At 40.8% G+C, this 23349-nt stretch overlaps 1 protein-coding gene and 1 pseudogene across 1 annotated transcript; one reads left to right on the top strand and one right to left on the bottom strand.

Moving 5' to 3' along the window:
• The window catches only part of LOC125884806 (NLR family CARD domain-containing protein 3-like), a 105756-nt pseudogene extending 101182 nt beyond the window's left edge, over positions 1 to 4574 (bottom strand).
• Positions 4575 to 10044: 5470 nt separating this feature from the next.
• LOC125884814 (NLR family CARD domain-containing protein 3-like) lies at positions 10045 to 22849 on the top strand. The gene is given in 12 exon segments (XM_049570054.1): positions 10045 to 10131; positions 11381 to 11419; positions 11686 to 11781; positions 15037 to 15126; positions 15653 to 15748; positions 16334 to 16412; positions 16556 to 16784; positions 16947 to 18750; positions 18836 to 19009; positions 19418 to 19591; positions 19861 to 19907; positions 21968 to 22849. Coding segments are annotated over 11 exon segments (3417 nt in total). The 5' UTR covers positions 10045 to 10131; positions 11381 to 11411; the 3' UTR covers positions 22588 to 22849.
• Positions 22850 to 23349: the final 500 nt, after the last annotated feature.

Below are 23349 nucleotides of genomic sequence, written 5' to 3'. Positions count from 1 at the left end.
ATGCTGCTCAACTCACACACACTTTCATCTGGAGAGGAAACACACATCATTCATCTGCACATCAACTCAAATCCTCCTTTACATCATTTCTCCTGTCAAAAGATCAGCTGCTGTTATTTTCTCTTTCATATCAGTGTCAGCTGAATGCAGTCACACAGCAGCTGCTCTACTTCTACTATCACTCCACTAGATGGAGTCATCCAGCTGCAGCCCAGCACACACACCATGCATGGAGCACCATTTACATTTGAATCCTCTGTCTCATTTCATTCTGTCACATCCACCCTTTTCAATGTGGAGGTGAGACTCCAGGGACCAGAGGCCTAAAAATCTCTGTAGATCCATGACGAAAACCATAGATATATTCATGTAGATGTTGCTCTGGGATTGTGGGATGCATCACTACCGCCGCCGTATTGGGTCAGGACTCATTTCTGCCCAGACCGTGTAGACATGTGGTTTTCCCTGGGCATAAATCAGAACGGATCATCACAGAGGAATTCCACAAAACTGCAGGTCTGTCAGTAGAGCTTGGCGATATGAGCAAAATCTCATATCCTGATATAGGTAATTTCATATCCTGATAATGATACCTATCCAGATATAGCACATTTTTATGGGGTCAGATCAGTCTCATAATGAATGAACTCACGCAGGGTTTTTCACGAATGCACATGCTCTGGTTCACAGTTGTATTTTGGACACACTAATGCACACGATCTGTTTGGCAAATGCACACGATCTGGTTCACAAATATAATGTTTATGCCAACGTGTAATATAAATTCGGAAATGCCAACAATCTGTTTCTCAAATATTATTTTGAGGCACACTTGTAATATCAATTCACAGATCATGCGAATCCCTGAATGTGCATTTACAAACTGCTTCTCATTTGTGAACCTCTCTACATTTGTGAGAGAAATCTGTGTGGTGAATTTTGAGACTCACCTGACGTTGCAGGTCAACGGACAGACCTGCAACATCATAAAATTGATTGACAGATTCATCAGTTAATCAGGTGTGTTCGCTTTCAGCCAATCGTATGGCTCCTTACATTATCTCCACACTTTTAAACCAATCGCAGAGCTACTGAGCTACTGTTTGCAGTGTTCAAACAAGACGCGCTAGACTGAAATGCTGGAAGAGACATGGATCAATCTCAACCTGCTGTTAACACACTTATCTTATTATCCCCTCGTTGAAAATCATGCAATGTTATTGAATTATAATGAGTTGAAGCGTTCTGCTTAGCCAAGTAACATGTTTGAATGAACATAAACTATGAATACAGCCATACAATTGGCTGAAAGCGAACACACCTGATTAACTGATGAATCTGTCAATCAGAATCATAAATTTGATTTATCAAATTTATCAGCCAATGGTGACGTTCGTTGACCTTGGACGTCAGGGGAGTCTCAAAATTCACCACACAGATTTCTCTCACAAATGTAGTGAGGTTCACAAATGAGAAGCAGTTTGAAAATGCACATTCAGCGATTTGCATGATCTGTGAATTTATATTACAAGTGTGCCTCAAAATAATACTTGTGAAACAGATCGTGTGCATTTCCGAATTTAGATTACAAGTTTGCATAAACATTACATTTGTGAACCAGAGCGTGTGCATTCGTGAAAAACCCTGCGTGAGTTCATTCATTATGAGACTGATCTGACCCCATACATTTTAATCCAATGAATAAAAAGCTGTACTCCGCACCACCTGATCTGGTCTGAATATGGGCTAAGGGGTCATTTATTGTTGCCGTCTCGCTGCTTCTCTGCTCTCTCTCAGCGCTGCGGGGCTGAGTGTGTGCAGCGCAGCAGAGACAGACAGCGGTTCAATTGACAACTAAACTCGTTATGTTACTGTAAGTGCCGTAAAAGCTTCGCGAATTAAAAAGCCAAGAAGAGTAATTTATCAATGTGATCCGTGCAAAAGATGGACAGACTCCAAATGACGAAAAATATTGCCGTGAAAAGTGTAATTTGCGTCACAGTGATATAAACGATAGACATTTTTCTCTGGTCACACGATATATATCGTCATATCACACAGCCCTATTTGCCAGTGTTAAGAAATTAATCTACGTGAATACATGATGCAATGATTCATGAATACTTTTCATATATTTAAAGATTGCATCCCATCATAGCTCCATCTGAGAATAAAGGACATTACGTGAATAAGAAGTCATTTCACAGCAGTTCAGCAATTCAGTGAACCTCAGCCTCATGTTGACAGAATGACGTCAGTAGAGGTTAAATTTCTCACCAGTCTGTTTAATATCTGCGTTTGATTTTGAGTCTCTGCCCAGTGTGTTTGGGCTCCATCAGATTACAGCTGAATATGAAGATTTAATGAAATATATGAACACTGTTAAGATATAAAAATGTTTCTATATTTTCTGTATATTAGACCCATTAACTCATCACGTTACATAACATCACTTCACATTACCTATTAACACACACTGTAATCTGTTCCCATCCCATCTGGTGCTGTTTAGCTGCAGCTGACTTGTTACATTTTATTTTGCAGACATGTTTGAGGTCCACATACACGGCCGTTAAAATCTGCAGTTCAGTTTGGGATCAAATAAGAGTCTTTCTGCTTTCTGCCACTGAAAATCACGTTATCTGCACTCCACTGATGTTGGCTTTCATTGCTCACCGTGAACACACCTCCCTCAGACTGAACATACTCAGAGTTGATTGAGTTGATGCTGATCAGCTGTTCTGGAACTGAAAACTCAAAGAGTTTCCCAGCTCAGACTCAGTCAACTCAATCAAAGATCAGCATTAGCACTCTTTCTGAAGGTTTTTTGTGCGTACACATCATTTATGCATCTGGGCCCTGAAGCACTGAGAAAAAACCCATCATGAGGTCAGTGATGTAAAAAACTAATACAAAAATTAACAGACATGAAGAAACATTAAAACTCTAATTATCAGTAAGATAGAAACAGATTGTTCCACTTCATTACTAAGTTGATGTAAATCTGATATTCAGAGCACAGCAAAAGTAACTACATGCAGGGCCGTAACCAGGGTTATGAAACTAGTGAGGTACAAACCATGCGAGCACGCAAAGCGCACGAGCAAAAAAAATTTGAGCACTTATTTATGAATAAAAAGTAAAATAAATAGTGTTTTAAACTGTGCAATTACACAAATACACAATTACATAATGTTGTTGACTGGATTCTTTATTTTTTCTTACTTTTGGCACTCTCAGATATAGATATATAGGCTATTATTGACCTTTTGGAGGGCTGGCTGGATTCTGTCTCCAGAGGGTTCAACTCACTGAAAGTACATAAAAAGGACAGACAAGACAGACAGACAGACTTATGATCAGTTAATGCAAATGTGACAATTTTTTTTTTCATCTCAATTTTAACCAGGTAAGCATTTGAGAACAAATCTTATTTACAAAGGCTGTCTAACAGTATTACCTTTCGGAAGGCCAGGTGGATCCTAAGATTATTTTGTGTCAATCAAAATCAATACAGTTAAAAAAGCTGGCTATAGAAAATATACTCAACAAAAATATTAACACTTTTGTTTTTGCTTCCATTTTTCATGATCTGAACTCAAAGATCTAAAACATTTTCTATATACACAAAAGACCTATTTCTTTCAAATATTGTTCACAAATCTGTCTAAATCTGTGTTAGTGAGCACTTATCATTTTCTTAGAACACGGCTCTCTTGAATACTCGATTCTGATTGGTCAGTCACCAATATTCTGCGGTGTCTATTTCTCGACAGACCACCGCTGCTCCGTGGAGCAGACCGTTGCTAGGGACTCCATAGCAACGGCCGTTTATTACGCTCGTCTCGGTAGCGAGTCTGGCGACTCCGTGACACAGACGCGCCCCGTAACCCGTAATCCCTTGTTTATGACGGATATGACTACAAAAATAGGAGAGGCTTTTTTTTGGAGATTTTTTTTTTGTATTAGCTTTGTTTCTTCCTCGTGCTTATGTGTCTCCTTTTTAAACAGATGCAGCCTGGAACTAGTAGTTGATTTGTTGATCAAATAATGTCTGGTTGTTACTGTAAGACGTTTAATAAAGGTTCAACAAGGTGAAAAGAGCAGATCACCCCCTCCAGAATATATTCAAACTATCTGCTTTGACAATCGATCACATTTAAATCCAAAGTGACAGAAAGAGCAGAGCTAGATCCTGTTACAGCAGCGCCGGCGCATTTAGTGACGCACTCCAAATCAGTCCCACAGTGGGAATATAATGACGGAGCACTCACTGACACTAACTCACCTCATTATTATTGTGACTCCACATGTGCAGCCAACATGGCGGCTCTCTGCGACGGAATAACAGTTGTTAGACCTCCTTTGTCACGAGTTTCCAGTGAAGTCAGACTCGTGTTAGTTTAAATTTCTGCTGTTTCCACAGCTTGAGTTAATGAATCAAACGTTACATGACGTGTTACATTACCTTCAGCTGGAGGTTCAGATGGAGAAAACAGGCTGCGTCAGACGACCATTGAAAGTGAAAGTAAACTTTGAACAGGAAACAGCCAGAGAGGTGCGGCTGTTAAACATGAGTCATGTCCGCTCGGAGGTGCTGCTACAGTTGTCTGATGATAGATTAGTTTCTTTGTGTCCAGTGAAAACCACGTATCTCCAGATGTGCTGATGTTAAATGTTTGTGATAAACTTAAGGATGAAGTCTTCCTTTATAAAATAAACTCTTTAAAAACCCTCTTGGATCAGCTGGAAAACTCCTTGTCACAAACTTTTTACAGATGCGTGGTTCTCACAGGACAAACACATAATGATCTTATAGACCATGATGCATTGCTGTAGATTAAACTACCCAACAGGATGTAAAGGACAGGAGGGAAATGACACAATAATGCAGCAGGGATATTAAAAATTAAAACATTAAATTAATTTTGAAAAAAGGTTAAAATGTTAAATAAATAAATTAGAATAATGATATTACAGGGAAAAAACATGTCAACATGTCTGTATTTGTGTCTGCAGCTCTGCTTGTAGTTCTTGCTGATGTCCACTAGAGGGAGCCATTACACCAGAAACCAGCAGCTGACAGGTGAAACTATAACCTAGGCTGGAAGAAGTATTCACAGCTTTGACTGCAGTATTTAAGTACTGATACCACACTGTGAAAATACTCCACTACGAGTAAAAGTCCTGCATTCATAACATTACTGAAGTTAAAGTATCTAAATGTAAAGTGGTTAAAATACACTGTCACCTTACAGCAAAGAGTGCTCCAGGTGCTCTGACATGTTCTCCCTGTGTCAGCGTGGGTTTCCTCCAGGTGCTCTGACATGTTCTCCCCGTGTCAGCGTGGGTTTCCTCCAGGTGCTCCCACATGTTCTCCCTGTGTCAGCGTGGGTTTCCTCCAGGTGCTCTGACATGTTCTCCCTGTGTCAGCGTGAGTTTCCTCCAGGTGCTCTGACATGTTCTCCCTGTGTCAGCGTGAGTTTCCTCCAGGTGCTCTGACATGTTCTCCCTGTGTCAGTGTGGGTTTCCTCCAGGTGCTCTGACATGTTCTCCCCGTGTCAGCGTGGGTTTCCTCCAGGTGCTCCAGCTTCCTCCCACAGTCCAAAGACATGCAGGTTAATTGGTGACTCTAAATTGTCCATAGGTGTGAATGTGAGTGTGAATGGTTGTCTGTCTCTATGTGTCAGTCCTGTGATAGTCTGGTGACCTGTCCAGGGTGAACCCTGCCTCTGACCCATTGTCAGCTGGGATACACCCCCCCCCCCCCCCCCCCTATTTTAAATACTAACGCCCTTGCCTTGCCAGCCATATTTCCTGATATTTAAAATTACTTATTTAAGAGCAATTTGAAAACCTTACAGTATACATAGATAAATAATGAAAATCAGAATCAGAAATCCTTTATCGATCCCCGAAGGGAAACTGTGATTCATTAAAGTTGCTCCAATATAAAGAATAGAGAATTATTTGAAGTAAGAATAAGAAAATCAAATGATAGTATGTAAATATAAAGTGATAAGATAAAATGAAAAATAGAATGTGCATTATGCTACAGTGTTTAACACTAGTACATAATATGTGTGTATATATATATATATATATATATATATATATATATAGTCACTGTGCTGAGGCTGTGTAATTAACATTAGTGGAGAAATAGGTAGCATGTAACAGCTGGTTTCGATAGATAGATAGATAGATAGATAGATAGATAGATAGATAGATAGATAGATACTTTAATAATCCTTGGCAGGAAATTGCAGTATTACAGCAGCAGCATCATACATTCAGTCATTCATTGCACACAGAAAAATAAAAACACAGATCTCTCTGCATAACAGGTTTAGTATAATATAAAATTAAGCTAAAATAATAGACAATGCCTAAAAAACTAATTACTATTAAAAGTATAAATAAAAACAAATAAAAATAATGTACTGACAGATTAAATAAATGGGATAAATGCTAAAGTGCTGGAGTTATTGGAGTTATTGCATATAGCAGGATCAAGAAGTTATTGCACACTAATTGCACATTAAACACATTATTGCGCATTAAAGAGCTTGATGGCAGCTGGCAGGAAAGACCTTCGATACCGTTCAGTCTTACATCTTGGTGGGATCAGCCTGCCACTGAAGGTGCTCTGCCAAAACACCTCCAGGGCATGAAGTGGGTGCATGTCATTGTTCATTATAACGTTCATTCTTCTCAGCATCCTCACTTCAGCCACCTGCTCAACCCAGTCCTGAGTACTGCCAATGGTGGTGCTCGCCTTTTTAATCAGTTTATTGAGTCTGTTTCTGTCTGATGCACAAGCACCCACCCCCCAGCACACCGCACCAAAGAACAGAGCACTGGCTACCACAGTCTTATAGAAGGAGCACAGCAGCGGTTTGCAGATATTAAAAGATCAAAGCCTTCTAAGAAAATACAGTCTGCTTTGACCCTTTTTATATACTGCCTCCATGTGGCTGGACCAGTCCAGTCTGTTATCCATCTGTACTCCTAAATACTTGTAGTTAGACACAAGCTGACCATTTCTTTGGTCTTTGAGATGTTCAGCATTAGGTGGTTTTGGTTACACCAGTCCACAAAGTCCACAATTGTGCCCCTGTATTCTCCCTCACAGTTTCCCCTTATACAACCCACAACAGCTGTATCCTCAGAAAATTTCTGAAGAAAGCAGGTGTCTAGGTTGCACTGAAAGTCAGATGTATACAGTGTGAACAGGAAAGATGACAGGACAGTTCCTTGAGGGGCCCCCATGCTGCACAGAACAGTCTCGGATATGCAGTTTTGGAGCCGCACGTACTGTGGTCTGACAGTTAAATAATCCAACACCCAGGAAACAAGCTCTGAGTCCACCTGCATCCTCCTCAACTTCTCACCCAGCAGCTCCGGCTGGATTGTATTAAAAGCACTCGAGAAATCAAAGGACGTTATCCTCACAGTTGTATCAGAGGTGTCGAGATGAGCGTGCATCCTCTGGCCACATACACATTAATATGATCATCCATGTTATTCTGTATGATGGACTATTACATCCAGACGGACTATTACATCCAGACGGTCCCAGCGTTTCCTCAGCAGGCTCCACTTCACTCAGCTGCCCGATAAACCCGCTGCTTTTTCTAACTTTAACCTGAATAACAAACCAGGGCTCGGTGCTCCGGTTGGATCCAAACGGAGAGCCGGGGCTAGCTGGGAGGCTAGCGGAGGCTAACTGGCTGTGCTTCCCTCTGGTCATGCTGCGGCTATTCAGGTTAAAGTGGGAAGAAGCAGCGGGTCTGTTGGGCAGCTGAGTGAAATGGAGCCTGGTTAGCCAGGTTAGCCCCGGTTTCACTACAGGCAGATTCACTCGCTACAGGGGCGAGGAAATAAAATCTGAACAACCAGTTAGAGTGATCTCTCTCACCGACAAGCTCCACCACTGATTCAACATGCTCAATCGGCCTAAAGCCACCGCCGCCGCCGAAGTGCCGATGGTGCAGGATACACTGCAAAAACTAGGGCGACAGACGTTCACCAATGGCCCGACTTTGACCGACAGCCAATAGTGTTTCACATTTTAGGTAGGCTAAGCTTAAAGAATTTATCATGGTGGCTGCGTGTAAAGTACTGCATACTGATCACACCATGAAACAAATTTGGAATGAATGAGGGACTAACAATTAGTTAAATGACAGAGTCGAATTGTTTTGTGGTCAGTATGAGATTACTGAGACCATTTAATAGCTCTTTGTCAGATTTTAGCTACTGCTGCTGTGTACGCTCATGCTAACTGAGCAGTGAGAGCAGAAAGAGAGCAGCTCACAGACACAGTCCTTCAGCAGCTTCACACTGCAGCAACAGCTGGGAAACAAAATGTCAGTAGTTTCTGAATCTGAAATGTAAGCATTTGGTGTCATGATGACTTCTCTCAAAAAGACATGGAGGCAATGATCCAACATCTGAGCAGCTATAACAGGATTTCTCCTTAAGAGACCAGTTCAAATTGCCAGAATTCCTGTTCATACCTTCGTGGTTAAGGAGACTCTTATCACTCCTTTCCTCCTCAGATCAGCAGAAAGAGCAAAACCATGTTGAAATTCCAAGTTTTCTGATCATGGCAAACAAAGCTTTCTGAACACTTTGCCAAAATGCTAGTGCACCTCGGATTAGTTTGAGTAACTTTTATCCATCACCACCAATGCTCTGAAGAGAATCCTGGTTTGTCAACATGTCTGACAAAACAAAAATCATTCCTTTTTGTGATAAAAGCACCAAATTTGGCAGATGTGTTGACAAATATATTTAGAACAAATCTGATACTGGGGCATCAGAAACTTGCCCCCTGGTTGCCAGAGCAGGCAATTGAATCGTACCTGCCCAATTACAATTACAATTACACTGTAACAGTTTAACATATGATATCTAACTAGTGCAGCCATCTGCAGCAATGTGGAACCTTAATAATAGAGCTGTTTTTACAACGAGGCCTTGATTATTATGAGAAAAGAAGAAAAAAAGGGAGAAAAACATTCATAGATCACAGTGTCACTGTCACTATAATCAGGAGGCCATGAAATTGGCCTATATTGACATATATACATTAAATGATACATAGTCACTGATATATAAATAGTTCTAAATTAATGTAATGATAGTACATAGTTCCTTCCTGAGATTTCTTCCTCTGATGACGAGCAGGAATAAGATGATAATCCAAATGAAACCTGGGATGATCAACAACAATGTCACAGTCTGCTCTTCTGTTCCCCTCCACCCCTGTCCTGCTTATTCTCCCTGACCATGTTTGTCAGTTTAATTTCCCAGACCTGCCATTTTACATCCAGCCACTAGATGTCCCCAGACTTTCTTCCTGGCCCCATATCTTCACCTGTTGAACAGGTTCCAGTTTCTAGTTCCAGTAGTTCCAGTCAAAGTATCTAAATAAAGTTACGGTAGTTGTCGTCAAAGTATGTAAATGTAGTTACAGTAGTTACAGTCAAAGTATGTAAATGTAGTTACAGTAGTTACAGTCAAAGTATGTAAATGTAGTTACAGTAGTTACAGTCAGAGTATCTAAATGTAGTTACAGTAGTTACAGTCGAAGTATGTAAATGTAGTTACAGTAGTTACAGTCAAAGTATAAAGTATGAATGTTAGAGTAAAATGTGTTTTCCTATTGGATGTGATGTTTTTGGATGAATATTCCTGCTGCATTAATGTGTGTGTGTCATTTTCCTGCTGTAGATGTTTAAGGTTGAGCTCATTTAAATTCCTTTATATCCTGTTGGGTAGTTTAATCTACAGCAATGCATCATGGTCTATAGGATCATCATATTTTTGTCCTGTGAGAACCATGTATTTGTAAAAAGTTTGTGACGAGGACAGAGTTTATTTTTCAACAGATAAAGGAAGACTTCATCCTTCAGTTTATCACAAACATTCAACATCAGCACATTTGGAGATTTGTGGTGTTCACTGGACAGAAAGGGGAAGGAAAGTAACTTAAACTGTCATATGATGTGACTCATGTTTAACAGTCACGAGCCTCTTTGACAGCTGACCGTTTAAATTTTTAAAGTTCCTCTTTGAGTGTTGTGTTGCAGCTTCTTTCTCCATCTGAACCTCCAGCTGAAGGTAATGTACCATATTTGAAACGCCTGACTCATTATCACAAGCTGTTGTTAGCTTAGTTCCACAAGAAACAGTTGAAATTGAATTGAATTAGAGCCACTGTGAAGTCACTGAGTGAATACAGACCGACATTTCAACGCCTGAGCATATTTTGATTGTGCACACTTCCACTATTTCACTTTCTTTAAACTCTTAGCTCCTTGTTATTGACTTTTTTTATATGCAAATTTAATAGCCTTCATAAACCTATGAGCTAGTGCCTGTGGTAACCCCATTGAGCTGATTCTGAAATTAGGACAGGCAAATTCCATATGTACTGATCAAAATATCATTTTAGAAATGCTTGCTTGCCTATAAATGTAAGCTTGTCAGATTTAGAATGTTTATTTTTAATTTTAATAATATTTTTTGGACCAGAAGAAGATGTCCTAACTGACCCAGGGAGGTTTAATTTTGGGAAAATTAACTCCTTGTGCATTTTACAAATTTATGCTCTTCATGTTTGGGTTAAATTGTTAGCAGATGGTGGATCTGAATGTTACTGGGAAAACAAATAGGGGAAATACTGTTTTGACTTGATATTCTAATGACAAAGTCAGATTGTAATGTATCCTATTTATAATGTACACAAGAGATCGACCTGAGGAGGTTTAGAATGCACTGATTTAATGAAGATACTTTGACATTAAGGAAATTTTGAGTCGTGATAACAAATAATACAAAATGAATATAAAACATGTTTTAAAGCATCGTTTTATTCGTTGATATGAGTTGACTATTCTTTTTTTTTTTCCCCGTTGAAGTTTTTTGGGGGGAGTTTTATCCAATATGAGGGTCCAAAGGACAGAGGGATGTTGTATGCTGTAAAGCCCTCTGAGGCAAATTGTGATTTGTGATATTGGGCATTATTCTGTAAATACAATTGAAAAATGAATAACTAATCTCAAGTTTTTGTTGAGGTCTATTTAGACCATTTCTTGTCCTTTTTACTGTTAGATGCTTTCTTCATGAACATAAGTCTCAACATAATTTATGATCACCGTTAGAGTAGAAATCCCCCATCACAATTCTTTATTTTTCTGAACATAACTGGGTGCTGAACAGATTAATAATATTATAATCATTATGATATCTTATAATATATACAGTTACTTATATTTATAAATTAATCATTAAATAATGATGATTATAACAGTGATGACTCTAAACAGTAAGAAACTAAATTGTAGTGTTTTCATGTGTCTCTCTGCAGTCTGTCTCCTGGTGTGTCTCATCTTTCTTACATGGACAGGTTTGTTTATTCTTCATTAAATCTGTCTGCAGATCCATAATCAGGTGTCGATGATTAGTCATATGATCATTATTTGAGCATCATGTGGTTTGAGAAAGTAGTCACTGAGGTCCCCCTGGTGGTCTCTTATGTTTATAGCTGCTTTAAAGCTCAGTCTACTGACTGTCTGCTGACTGAACTTTGATGCCTTCATGTTTTTGTTGATAGATTAATAGTTTCTTGATGCAGAAGCTGGAAAACTAAAAACCGTTTTGTTTTTCTACCAGGGTCAATCAGAGACCACCTGAACCCAGCTGTGTGTCCTTCAAGAGTGACCGCTCAAAGCAAAGACTTGTTAAGTTTAAAGATGGATCTGAACAACAGTAAGCTGAATATAATATTCATGGTATTGTTTTGATAACGAAGCTCTATTTTGATGTTTTTTAATGAACTCTGGCACCTTATTTCCATTCAAAGTTCAAATCTTGATTACTGAGAGGTTAACATGTGCCTCAAAAAGTGTTGTTTACGTTATAGATTTATGATGTTAAAAATTTCAATACTTGTTTGTGATTAGTCATAAAATATTTATTGACTTGACGTTATTAAATAAATGTATTTCAACAGTGGTGGAATGTAACTAAGTACATTTACTAAAGTACCATACTTAAGTACAATTCCGAGGTACTTGTACTTGAGTATTTCCATTTTATTTTTTTTTACTTTGTACTTTTCCACATCATTATATTAATATCTATAATCCCATAATATATATCATTCTGGGCCAGTCTACATAAAGAGTACTTTTACTTTTGGTACTTTTAAATATATTTTGCTGTTAATACTTGAGTACTTTTACTGAAGTAACAGTTTGAAAGCATTATTTTCACTTGCGACAAAGTATTTTTACACTGCAGTATTACTACTTTTACTCAAGTAACAGATTGGTCTGTCAGTCTCCTCTGTGACCAAAGAAAATGGGTTTACACACACACAGATTTGAAGTAGAGTTTTGTAAAATTTACAGGTTGTTTACCATTTTAGTTAATTTTGTTGCCACATAGTAACGTGAAGTATCATTATACAACATGAGGTTTGTTAAATAAAATAAAACAGGACGTACAATCAGGATGAAAAGAAAATGTACTTCATATTGTTGAGAAGTTGTAGATTAAAAAGTTTGGGCTGGCTCTCAGAAATAATTATTAATAATTATCAAAGATATGTGATTGATGATTTAATTACACTACATCACCTTGTGATTTTTAAGGAAAAGGAAAAGGACAACCAATTAATAAACTTAGTTGCATAAAATATACTAAACTATCAATGTGGAACTCTGATCAATACTTAAAATAATCACTATAATGAAAATAACAATATTAATTTTAAAGATTAAAGGGTTTTGAGCTTTGATAGCAGAGTTTAGCAGAATCATTCACTCTTGTGCAAAATTAAATTGGCAGCATGTATATTCCAAAGATATTTATTCACAAAAAGATAATAAAGCAAAACACACAACATAAAATCTAACTAAATATACCTGAAAAAAAGAATGAGGAACAAAAAGATATGTGTGCGTGTTAATGTGAACAAACAAACAGGCTGCCTGAGTTTACAATGTCTGAGGCCACTGGGCCTAAAAACTTTTAGTATGGTACCTTTGGAACCATAGCGTTTCCACCACAGTAGTAGTCCTCTTAAATGTGGGCAGGGTTGTTGTCACTCACTGCTCCATCCAGCACTTGCTGTATTTCCTCATCAGCGGTGACACAGATGGAAGTCTGCACCTGGTTTATCGTCCACAGAACGAGGCTGCACGCCCACATTTTCACAACAAAATAGAACAGGCTGCAGTGAGAGTCTCTCTCCATGGGATATTTCAAAATAGCAGCTTTGTGCATTTAGTCCTTCTCAGGCAAGCTCAGGGGTTTAGTGTTGCTGTAGCCCACAGGAAGTGAGGATTAGAATATATGACCTTCACATAATCCGCTCCAAATGAGTCTATATTTTTAAAGTCGTTACTAGAAGTGTGTGTCATATAAAAATTAAAGTGATGGTCAAAGTTGTCACAGTGAAATTTAAGGTGTGCTGATGGATTCACGTCATCAGCTCATGCATTGAGTAACTTTACAAGTTAACGTTCCACCTTAAAAGTTGCCGGCAGTCGGCCCAGTGAATGAAGTTATTTTTTCTCAGACTCCAGCTGCTGTGAGAGGAAGCAAAACATCCTTTCCTTTTATAATTACAGTTTACTAATAAAACTTTCCACAGTGTAAATAGTGGTTACATAAAACCAGTAACAGCTCCACCTTTTAGTACCAGATATGTGTGCTAGGTGCCCCAACAGAGGGGGGACCAAAAATGGGAATGGTACAGAACAGTTTCATTGACACCATACACAACTTTTCAGTGGTAAAAGAAATAAAGCGTACCGAACTGAACTGAACTGAACTGAACCGTAGTGCTCGTTGGAAACAAGGCTAAAGATGGCCACTGACAGAGGAAAAGGTTTTGCCTGAACATGATGTCAGTCTGAGAAAATTAAAACAATGAAAACATGTACAGAATTATATTTAAAAGTAGCTCAAAGTATTAAGTCAGTGATCTGTGTAGACAAGTGTTGCCAGGTTAGAATGATGATGATTAGTTTCCATACGTCCTGTGTCTGTGTGAGACTTTAGCTTATGAACAACAACTTAGCTTTGGTGAAGCCACCCAAAAACCTTACAACAAAGAGATGACTGTGCTGATGTTAACTTAGCCCAGTTACATGACCAGTCAGTTGATGAATGGAGAGAATAGCTTTATCTTGCTGCTTGTTAGCTGTTGTGAATGGGTGCAGCTGGGAGAAACTGTGGTTCCAACAGTCTTTACTGTGCTGTGTTCCTGTGGGGCAGGTAGGAGGAAACTGGTTGCTCTTTGTTCTTACAGAGTTGGAAATTTGGTGTTTACCCAGCTTTGTTGCCCCTGTACTTGAAAGTCAGTTGGCAGACTTTGTGTTGTAGCTGTTGGCGCTAAACTTGTTAACTTTCAGTTAGCACTACTTAACTAAACAAAAACCTTAGCAGGCCCTTCTGTCCTCTGGTGTTATGAAATGTTCTGTTTCTTCTTTGAGCCAATTTCAGAGAGCCAGTCAATAAAAGGGGAGTACTTTTTGTGGGCAGAAATGTGAGAAGAATAGGGATCCTTTATTAGCTGGTTATTTGTGGGGTCACACGTCACAGTGACCAGTGAGGATTTAAGACTGGCTCTGCGGGCAGGGGTACACCTACAGGTTTGAAAAACAGAGGACTGTGGAAAACTGAGTTGGTTTGGCCGTTCTTATTTCAAAGAACAAAAGGGCCCTTAGCTGCCATGTTGAGTGGGCTGAGGTTACACGGAATGCCTGTCTAAGTTACACAGATGAACAAATCATCTCAAGAGACCAGTGATCTCAGCTGAATGATAAATTGTACTACTCTTACCGTTCCTCTTTTGGAAAATCCCTCAAATACTGAGTTGTTTTGCCCTGCCATTTCACCCCTACTCTTTCTGCTGTTACCTATGTCACTCACCACTGATTATCAAACCCTCATGCTCTTTCTCTCCTGTGGCTGGAGGATAAAAACATTCTTCTCTGGTGGTTTGTCTTCCAGACCAGACTCACCTGCACCCAGCTGTGTGTCCTTCAAGAGTGACCTGTCAAAGAGTGAACCTCTTAATTTTAAAGATGGACGTGAACGACAGTAAGCTGAATATTACTTTCATGTTTTAACTATTATTTCATCATAAATGTAGTTTTGAAATTATGAATGTGTCACAATACATTTTGAGTTGACTCTTCCTGAACAGTAATGTACAGTTTTACTGAAGTGTATGTGTGACTCATAAAACTTGCATACTTTATAAAAACTTTTGTCCATGTCCCCTCCTGGGCTCCGTAGAGTTCTGTATCTGACAGCACCAAACTGGAGAAAGTTTTTGAACAATAGATTTGTTCGTTCAGTGTGTTGCAGCTCCACCTGGAGGCTGCCTGTAGACCTGTATCATCACTCCCCAGTCTCTGCTGTGTTGATCCTGATGTGTCCTTATAGGGAGTGACGGTGTCAGAGCCTACGATATCTACATATCAACTCTGTACTCATTCTGAATTCACATTATGATCCGTTCCACCTGAACTTGACTGAACTTTTCTTGTTGATAGCTGGTAGTTTCTCCAGAAGCTACTGTGGCTGGAAGGTAAAAAATCCTCTTTGTTTGTTTGTCCTTCAGGATCCATCAGAGACCAGACTCACCTGCACCCAGCTGTGTGTCCTTCAAAACTGACCGGTCAATGTCTGAACCATCTTGGTTTAAAGCTGGACAACAGTAAGCTGAATATAACATTGATGTTTTAACTACTATTGTGTCACAAACCTGAGAAGGTGAGAGCTTTTGTCTCAGAGTGTGAGGTTGTTTTGTAGAAGCAGTAAGTTGTGTGTTTGTTACCTGGCAGTACTGAGCAGTAACTGTAGACTCAGAGTCAAAGATCCCTGAGGAGGGAGTGGATCATCACTCCCCAATCTCTGCTGTGCTGACACTGAGAATTTTCAATGTGATGAGAAGGAGTTTGAACTGGAGTCGATGACCTAAAAGCTGCAGAGAGCCGCAGACCAGACGGTGGATTCTCAGTGGGATCAGCTGTACTAACAACACTTGGTTATCAGAGGGAATGATCTGATTCAGTGTTCTTATAAAACATGAGCTGAATGATGATTGACCTTGTGTCTGTCTCTGTGTGGACAGTGTCTGTCTCTGTGTGGACAGTGTGTGTCTCTGTGTGGACAGTGTCTCTGTGTGGACAGTGTCTCTGTGTGGACAGTGTGTGTCTCTGTGTGGACAGTGTCTCTGTGTGGACAGTGTCTCTGTGTGGACAGACATAATGTGAGCTGATTGTTGATGGTTCCTCCACAGAGTGGACCAGGAGAGCTCAGAGGTTCCCAGTGGTCAGTCTGCCCAGCAGCATCAAACACACCTGGACTCCATATTTATGGTCTGTACATGTACAACAACTACTTTGACATCTATTCTGTTCACAATCATCTCCATGCTGCACTTTTTACACCAGTGGATTGTCAGTGTGTCCAACATGGATCTGATGTTTGAGTGTGTCATTCATATAATATTCTGTTCCAGCTGCTGGAGGAGAACATCCTCACTTTTGTGAAGAAGGAGCTGAAGAAGATCCAGAAGGTTCTGAGTCCAGATTACCCAGAATGCTTCGAGAGTCAGAGGGAGGATGAGGAGGTGTTGGAGGGTGAGGATGAAGAGCAGAGGAGGAGCAGCAGAGAGGCATTTCTGAAGATCACACTGCACTTCCTGAGGAGAATGAAGCAGGAGGAGCTGGCTGACTGTCTGCAGAGCAGTAAGAGGATTTCTATAAAGACTGAACAGGATGGAAAGAGGAAATGGAGGAAACATGGGAGGAGTTTACATTTACAAATTCTGCAGACACACTTCAATGTTTCAATTCTCTGATTTTCTGTAGGATCCACTCACTGATATCATTTGTTGTTTGTTTATTCAGGAACTGTTGCTGCAGCATGTCGACATAAACTCAAATGTAACTTGAAGGAGAAGTTCCAGTGTGTGTTTGAGGGGATCGCTAAAGCAGGAAACCCAACCCTTCTGAATCAGATCTACACAGAGCTCTACATCACAGAGGGAGGGACTGCAGAGGTCAATGATGAACATGAGGTCAGACAGATTGAAACAGCATCCAGGGAACCAGACAGACCAGAAACAACCATCAGACAAGAAGACGTCTTTAAAGCCTCACCTGGAAGAGATGAACCAATCAGAACAGTGATGACAAAGGGAGTGGCTGGCATTGGGAAAACAGTCTTAGCACAGAAGTTCACTCTGGACTGGGCTGAAGACAAAGCCAACCAGGACATACAGTTCACATTTCCATTCACTTTCAGAGAGCTGAATGTGCTGAAAGAGAAAAAGTACAGCTTGGTGGAACTTGTTCATCACTTCTTTACTGAAACCAAAGAAGCAGGAATCTGCAGGTTTGAAGAGTTCCAGGTTGTGTTCATCTTTGACGGTCTGGATGAGTGTCGACTTCCTCTGGACTTCCACAACAATGAGATCCTGACTGATGTTACAGAGTCCACCTCAGTGGATGTGCTGCTGACAAACCTCATCAGGGGGAAACTGCTTCCCTCTGCTCGCCTCTGGATAACCACACGACCTGCAGCAGCCAATCAGATCCCTCCTGACTGTGTTGACATGGTGACAGAGGTCAGAGGGTTCACTGACCCACAGAAGGAGGAGTACTTCAGGAAGAGATTCAGAGATGAGGAGCAGGCCAGCAGAATCATCTCCCACATCAAGACATCACGAAGCCTCCACATCATGTGCCACATCCCAGTCTTCTGCTGGATCACTGCTACAGTTCTGGAGGATGTGATGAAGAGCAGAGAGGAAGGAGAGCTGCCCAAGACCCTGACTGAGATGTACATCCACTTCCTGGTGGTTCAGACCAAAGTGAAGAACATCAAGTATGATGGAAGAGCTGAGACAGATCATCACTGGAGTCCAGAGAGCAGGAAGATGATTAAATCTCTGGGAAAAATGGCTTTTGATCAGCTGCAGAAAGGCAACCTGATCTTCTATGAATCAGACCTGACAGAGTGTGGCATCGATATCAGAGCAGCCTCAGTGTACTCAGGAGTGTTCACACAGATCTTTAAAGAGGAGAGAGGACTGTACCAGGACAAGGTGTTCTGCTTCGTCCATCTGAGTGTTCACGAGTTTCTGGCTGCTCTTCATGTCCATCTGTCCTTCATCAACTCTGGAGTCAATCTGATGGCAGAACAACAAACAACTTCCATGCTGTCTAAAGTCTTCAGAGAAAAACCTAAACTTATACATCTCCACCAGAGTGCTGTGGACAAGGCCTTACAGAGTCCAAATGGACACCTGGACTTGTTCCTCCGCTTCCTCCTGGGTCTCTCACTGCAGACCAATCAGAAACACCTACGAGGTCTGCTGACACAGACAGGAAGTAGCTCACAGACCAATCAGGAAACAGTCCAGTACATCAAGGAGAAGATCAACCAGGATCTGTCTGCAGAGAGAAGCATCAACCTGTTCCACTGTCTGAATGAACTGAATGATCGTTCTCTAGTGGAGGAGATCCAACAGTCCCTGAGTTCAGGACGTCTCTCCACAGATAAACTGTCTCCTGCTCAGTGGTCAGCTCTGGTCTTCATCTTACTGTCATCAGAAGAAGATCTGGACGTGTTTGACCTGAAGAAATACTCTGCTTCAGAGGAGGCTCTTCTGAGGCTGCTGCTAGTGGTCAAAGCCTCCAACAAAGCTCTGTAAGTGTGTAGAGATTCTGTTCATTTCATGGTGCTTTAAATGTGCTGTTGATTGATTCAATTCTGTTCATTATTTCCTCTCCAGACTGAGTGTCTGTAAGCTCTCAGAGAGAAGCTGTGAAGCTCTGTCCTCAGTTCTCAGCTCCCAGTCCTCCAGTCTGAGACACCTGGACCTGAGTAACAACAACCTGCAGGATTCAGGAGTGAAGCTTCTTTCTGTTGGACTGCAGAGTCCACACTGTGCTCTGGAAACTCTCAGGTCAGCTTAAGTTACAGTTTGTTTAAATTGAGTTGAAACATCTCTGTAAAGTTTCAGCTCAATTTAATGTAAACAGCTCCTCTCATGACAGGGTTTTCTATATGACTGTACATCAAATCTTTAATTGTTTCAAATGTATTGTGTAGCATTCAGATTCTCATGTTGTACGTCACGAAATATGAATGCTGGCTGAGATCGAGAAAAAAAATTTTGTGACTTGATAACTGGATGTCAGGGTATTCTTATTTAGTCATGAGTAGTTGTCTCGTATTCAAGATGTTTATAGAAAAACTGCAGGAATTTTAACCTGTGCTGAGAAGAGATCATATATACTGTATCACTGAAAGCCCACGCTCAACATTTCAACATGAATATCATTTGTCTTGTTGTTCATTATTTCCTCTCCAGACTGAGTGGCTGTAACCTCTCAGAGAGAAGCTGTGAAGCTCTGTCCTCAGTTCTCAGCTCCCAGTCCTCCAGTCTGAGACACCTGGACCTGAGTAACAACAACCTGCAGGATTCAGGAGTGAAGCTTCTTTCTGTTGGACTGCAGAGTCCACACTGTGCTCTGGAAACTCTCAGGTCAGCTCAAGTTATTGTTTGTTTCAAATAATTTGAGACATTTTTCTTAAATTTCAGCTCAATTAAAAGGAAAGTTCACACTCAAAATTTCAACACTAATGTTTGTTCATTATTTCTTCTTCAGACTGAGATGATACATTCAAGTGTGTTATCAACCTTGTGGACTGTTCCTTTATCAGTGTATAACAATATGTGTATGAGAGTGATGTAATGTCCATGTGTGCATGCTGAAAGAGGAAGTGCTGCTCTGACCCCCCTCCTTCTTTCAGGGTGGAGCCTGGTGGAGTCCGATGGTTGAGACCAGGTGTGAGGAAGTGTAAGTGTGTTTTTAATTGATTCATGAAAACAAAGCATCTTCAAACTGTGTCAGCTTTTCTAACAAACTGTACTGCATGTTGCAACTTTGAGGTGTTTTTATACGATTAAATTGCGGGGGCAAGTGAATCTTACAAACTAGTTGTGATGCTGTCTTGGATTAGGAGCCTGTTATTATCAGCCTTCAGTGTATCTGACAGAATTAGAATCTATTTGTGATGGTGGGGGCTGACGGCAGACAAGCAACTGTCAGCTGTTGTTACTGTTGGACGCAGCTTTGAAGGACCGTCTCAGTGAGTCGCTCTCCTCCTGCCGTCTCTGCTCAGTTAGCACGAGCTAACACAGCAGCAGCGACTAACATCTGACACCGAGCCGTTAAACTGTCCTAATGAGCTCACACTGACAGCAAAACGTCTCCAGTCTGTCATTAAACCCGTTAAAGGGATATTCAGCTGATTTCCAACCAGTTTTGTATCATAACAATGTGGGTAGTTTGTGTCAGTGAACTGTGGTAAACTTCCCTCCATCTGAGCAGCGCCCAGATCTCCCTGCTCATCTCTCAGCTCACATCTTTATTCTCTGGCTCTCAGGCTGTTGCTCCAACTACAGATTGTGCTTCAACATTTCCATGAGCTCACTCACTGATCGAGAGAGAGCCCCCTGAGTGAAAGCAAACAGTTTGAGCAGAAGCAGAGCAAATCTAAGTGCCAGCAGGGGCTGTTTGAGTTTTGAGGGAGAGAAAAAACAAAACCTGAATCAATGAATTTTGCTCTCAAATTAAAGACCATGTTGTTGATTAAAGATAGAAATAAAGCTCCATGGCTGGTGTTGGACTAAGAGTCTCATCCTACTCTCTAATGTGCTATGTGTGAGCTCAGTCCTGCGTGTTCTTTAATGAAGCAATAGGAGAAGATATTCGGTCTCAGTTAATGTAGTTTATTAAGCAGTAAAGGAATAAAATTACAGAGCTTTGGGTCTCAACTTCACGTCCCTGACGAACAACAAAGGTGTGTCAGTTCACGAAGTCTGACCTCCTGTCCTTTCCCTGACCCAGTATATTTGAGCGTAACAGAGTGTCATTGTGCACGCAAGGCGTTGTCCTCTTCTCATTGGCAGTTCCACTTCCTCCTTCACCACACCACGCCCCTGCCTCGTGTTAATCTGACTCCTTCCCGCTGGCGGTGGGGGCGTGGTTCCTGTTTTGAAAGACAATAGAACAACACAACTCCCTACACGTGCTGTACCTTACTATCTGTACATCACTTTCTATTCTTTTTACCATATATGAAACTAATTATCTAAGCATTGCGATATGTGCTCCTCAGACTTCATGTCTCTTCCTCTCCTGTACTTCTCCACTTCTGCAAAGCAAACACATTCAGATCAGCTGAAATCATCTCAGTATTCTCATTGTTCACATATCTAAAACTTATATAGTGAAACACAACTGATAGTAAAACACATAAAATCATTCTATTCCCAACACTGGCCACCATCATGTGCCAAAACAGACAAGCTAACATCACATCACCCACCAGTGGGAGTGTCTATTGGTCAAATGCAGTGCAGTGCATTCTGGTAGTTGTAGGTTTTCTTCCTTTTGAGCAAAAGCAAATCCCACAGTCCTTTTCCTCTGTTGTCTCTGGTCATGTAGCACCAAGTTTAAAAGTGTTTGTGTCTTTCTACTGCAGACAGCCCAGTTTTATGAAAAGACCATCTTTCCAGCAGTGAAATACTTCTTTAATAACCGTTGGGTAAGGTTAGCTGTGTGATGCTAACAGTTAGCCTGTCACTGTGTGTGTGACTGTGTCCGAGGCGTGGAGCTCACACTCCTGCAGCAGGAGTCTCGTGATAACAGAGAGACAGAATCAATACGCTGCACGCAGCTCCACAATGAAATGAGATCTGACCTGTTTTTAAAAAGTCACATTTGTGGTAAAGTTGTGGTGATTGGATGAATTTGAGTTCAGTGTTGTGATGGCAACCTCCTGGAGGAAGTGATCAATGAACAGATGATAGATGAATAACTGCAGCTGTATTGTGTCTTCTTCTCTCCATCAGATTCCTGTGAACTCACCATCGACACAAACACAGTAAACAGAGAGCTCAAACTGTCTGACAACAACAGGAAGGTGGCATATGTGGAGGAGGTTCAGTCATATCCTGATCATCCAGACAGATTTGACTACTGGCCTCAGCTGCTGTGTAGAACTGGTCTGACTGGTCGCTGTTACTGGGAGGTCGAGTGGACAGGAGGGGTTTATATATCAGTGAGTTACAGAGGAATCAGCAGGAGAGGAAACGGTACAGACTGTGTGTTCGGGGGGAATAATCAGTCCTGGAGTCTGGACTGCTCTGCTGGTCGTTACTCTGTCTGGTACAATAACAAAGAAACACTCCTCTCCTCGTCCTCCTCCCCTTCCTCCCCATCCTCTGTCTCTGGTAGAGTAGCAGTGTATGTGGACTGTCCTGCTGGCACTCTGTCCTTCTTCAGAGTCTCCTCTGACACACTGATCCACCTCCACACCTTCAACACCACATTCACTGAACCTCTTTATCCTGGGTTTGGGTTTGGGCTCAGATCCAGGTTCTGGTCCTCTGGTTCCTCAGTGTTTCTGTGTTCTCTATAGGAGTGAGAGTCTCCTCCTGTTAGAGAAACCTTCTCACTGCTGAACACATGAGTTGAGTGTGTACAGGATGTCACACAGCTGATGTTAGTTCTGTCCCACCATGTGTCCCTGGTTAGATTCTGGTGGGGGACCTTTGCTTTATGTCCCACCCCTCTCTGTCTCTCTCTGTGTCCATGTTTGCTGTCTGCAGCCCCGACGTATCTGTAAAGGCAACATGTAAATGATGGATTATCAAATCAATCATTGTTTATGACACTGAACTTCTGAACACATTGTCCCTGACTGTGTGTGAATAAAGACTTTATACTGCTGACTCATCATTGTTTGTCTCACTGATGTCAAACTTTATTGGATAGAAAAAAAAACATGATTAATGTTGGCACCCTCTGGTGGTCAGAGGCAGCAGTGCCATGAAAACACTGCTTGAATTTGACTGTCCAGCTAACATTATCTTTTATCTGACAGGGTGTTCAGATGAAGAGAGTGAAGTGAGGAGTTTCCCACAGTGTCTGCCTTTTAACTCAATGGGCCTCATGCAAGAAATGATTTACGAATGGATTTTCTCTTATTTTTGTTAGTACCCATTGACTTTTGGGATTCGCCAATGTTTTCTTATTTTTGCCTTTCTCTTAGGTCAGGACAAAATTTACAAGTGATTGAGAGCACTCTTGCCAAGATAAGAGAAAATCATCCTGTTTACACAGCTCAAAAATTGCTTGTCGAATGCACAGAAACATATGTTTTTTATTTCAGGAACATAAGGAAACAGATTATATAATATTGTGTAGATTAGTATATGCATTAAATGACTTT

The sequence above is a fragment of the Epinephelus fuscoguttatus genome, linkage group LG24 (assembly GCF_011397635.1).
Source record: "Epinephelus fuscoguttatus linkage group LG24, E.fuscoguttatus.final_Chr_v1".
Lineage (NCBI taxonomy): Eukaryota > Metazoa > Chordata > Actinopteri > Perciformes > Serranidae > Epinephelus > Epinephelus fuscoguttatus.
This window is presented reverse-complemented; position numbering and strand designations above follow the sequence as displayed.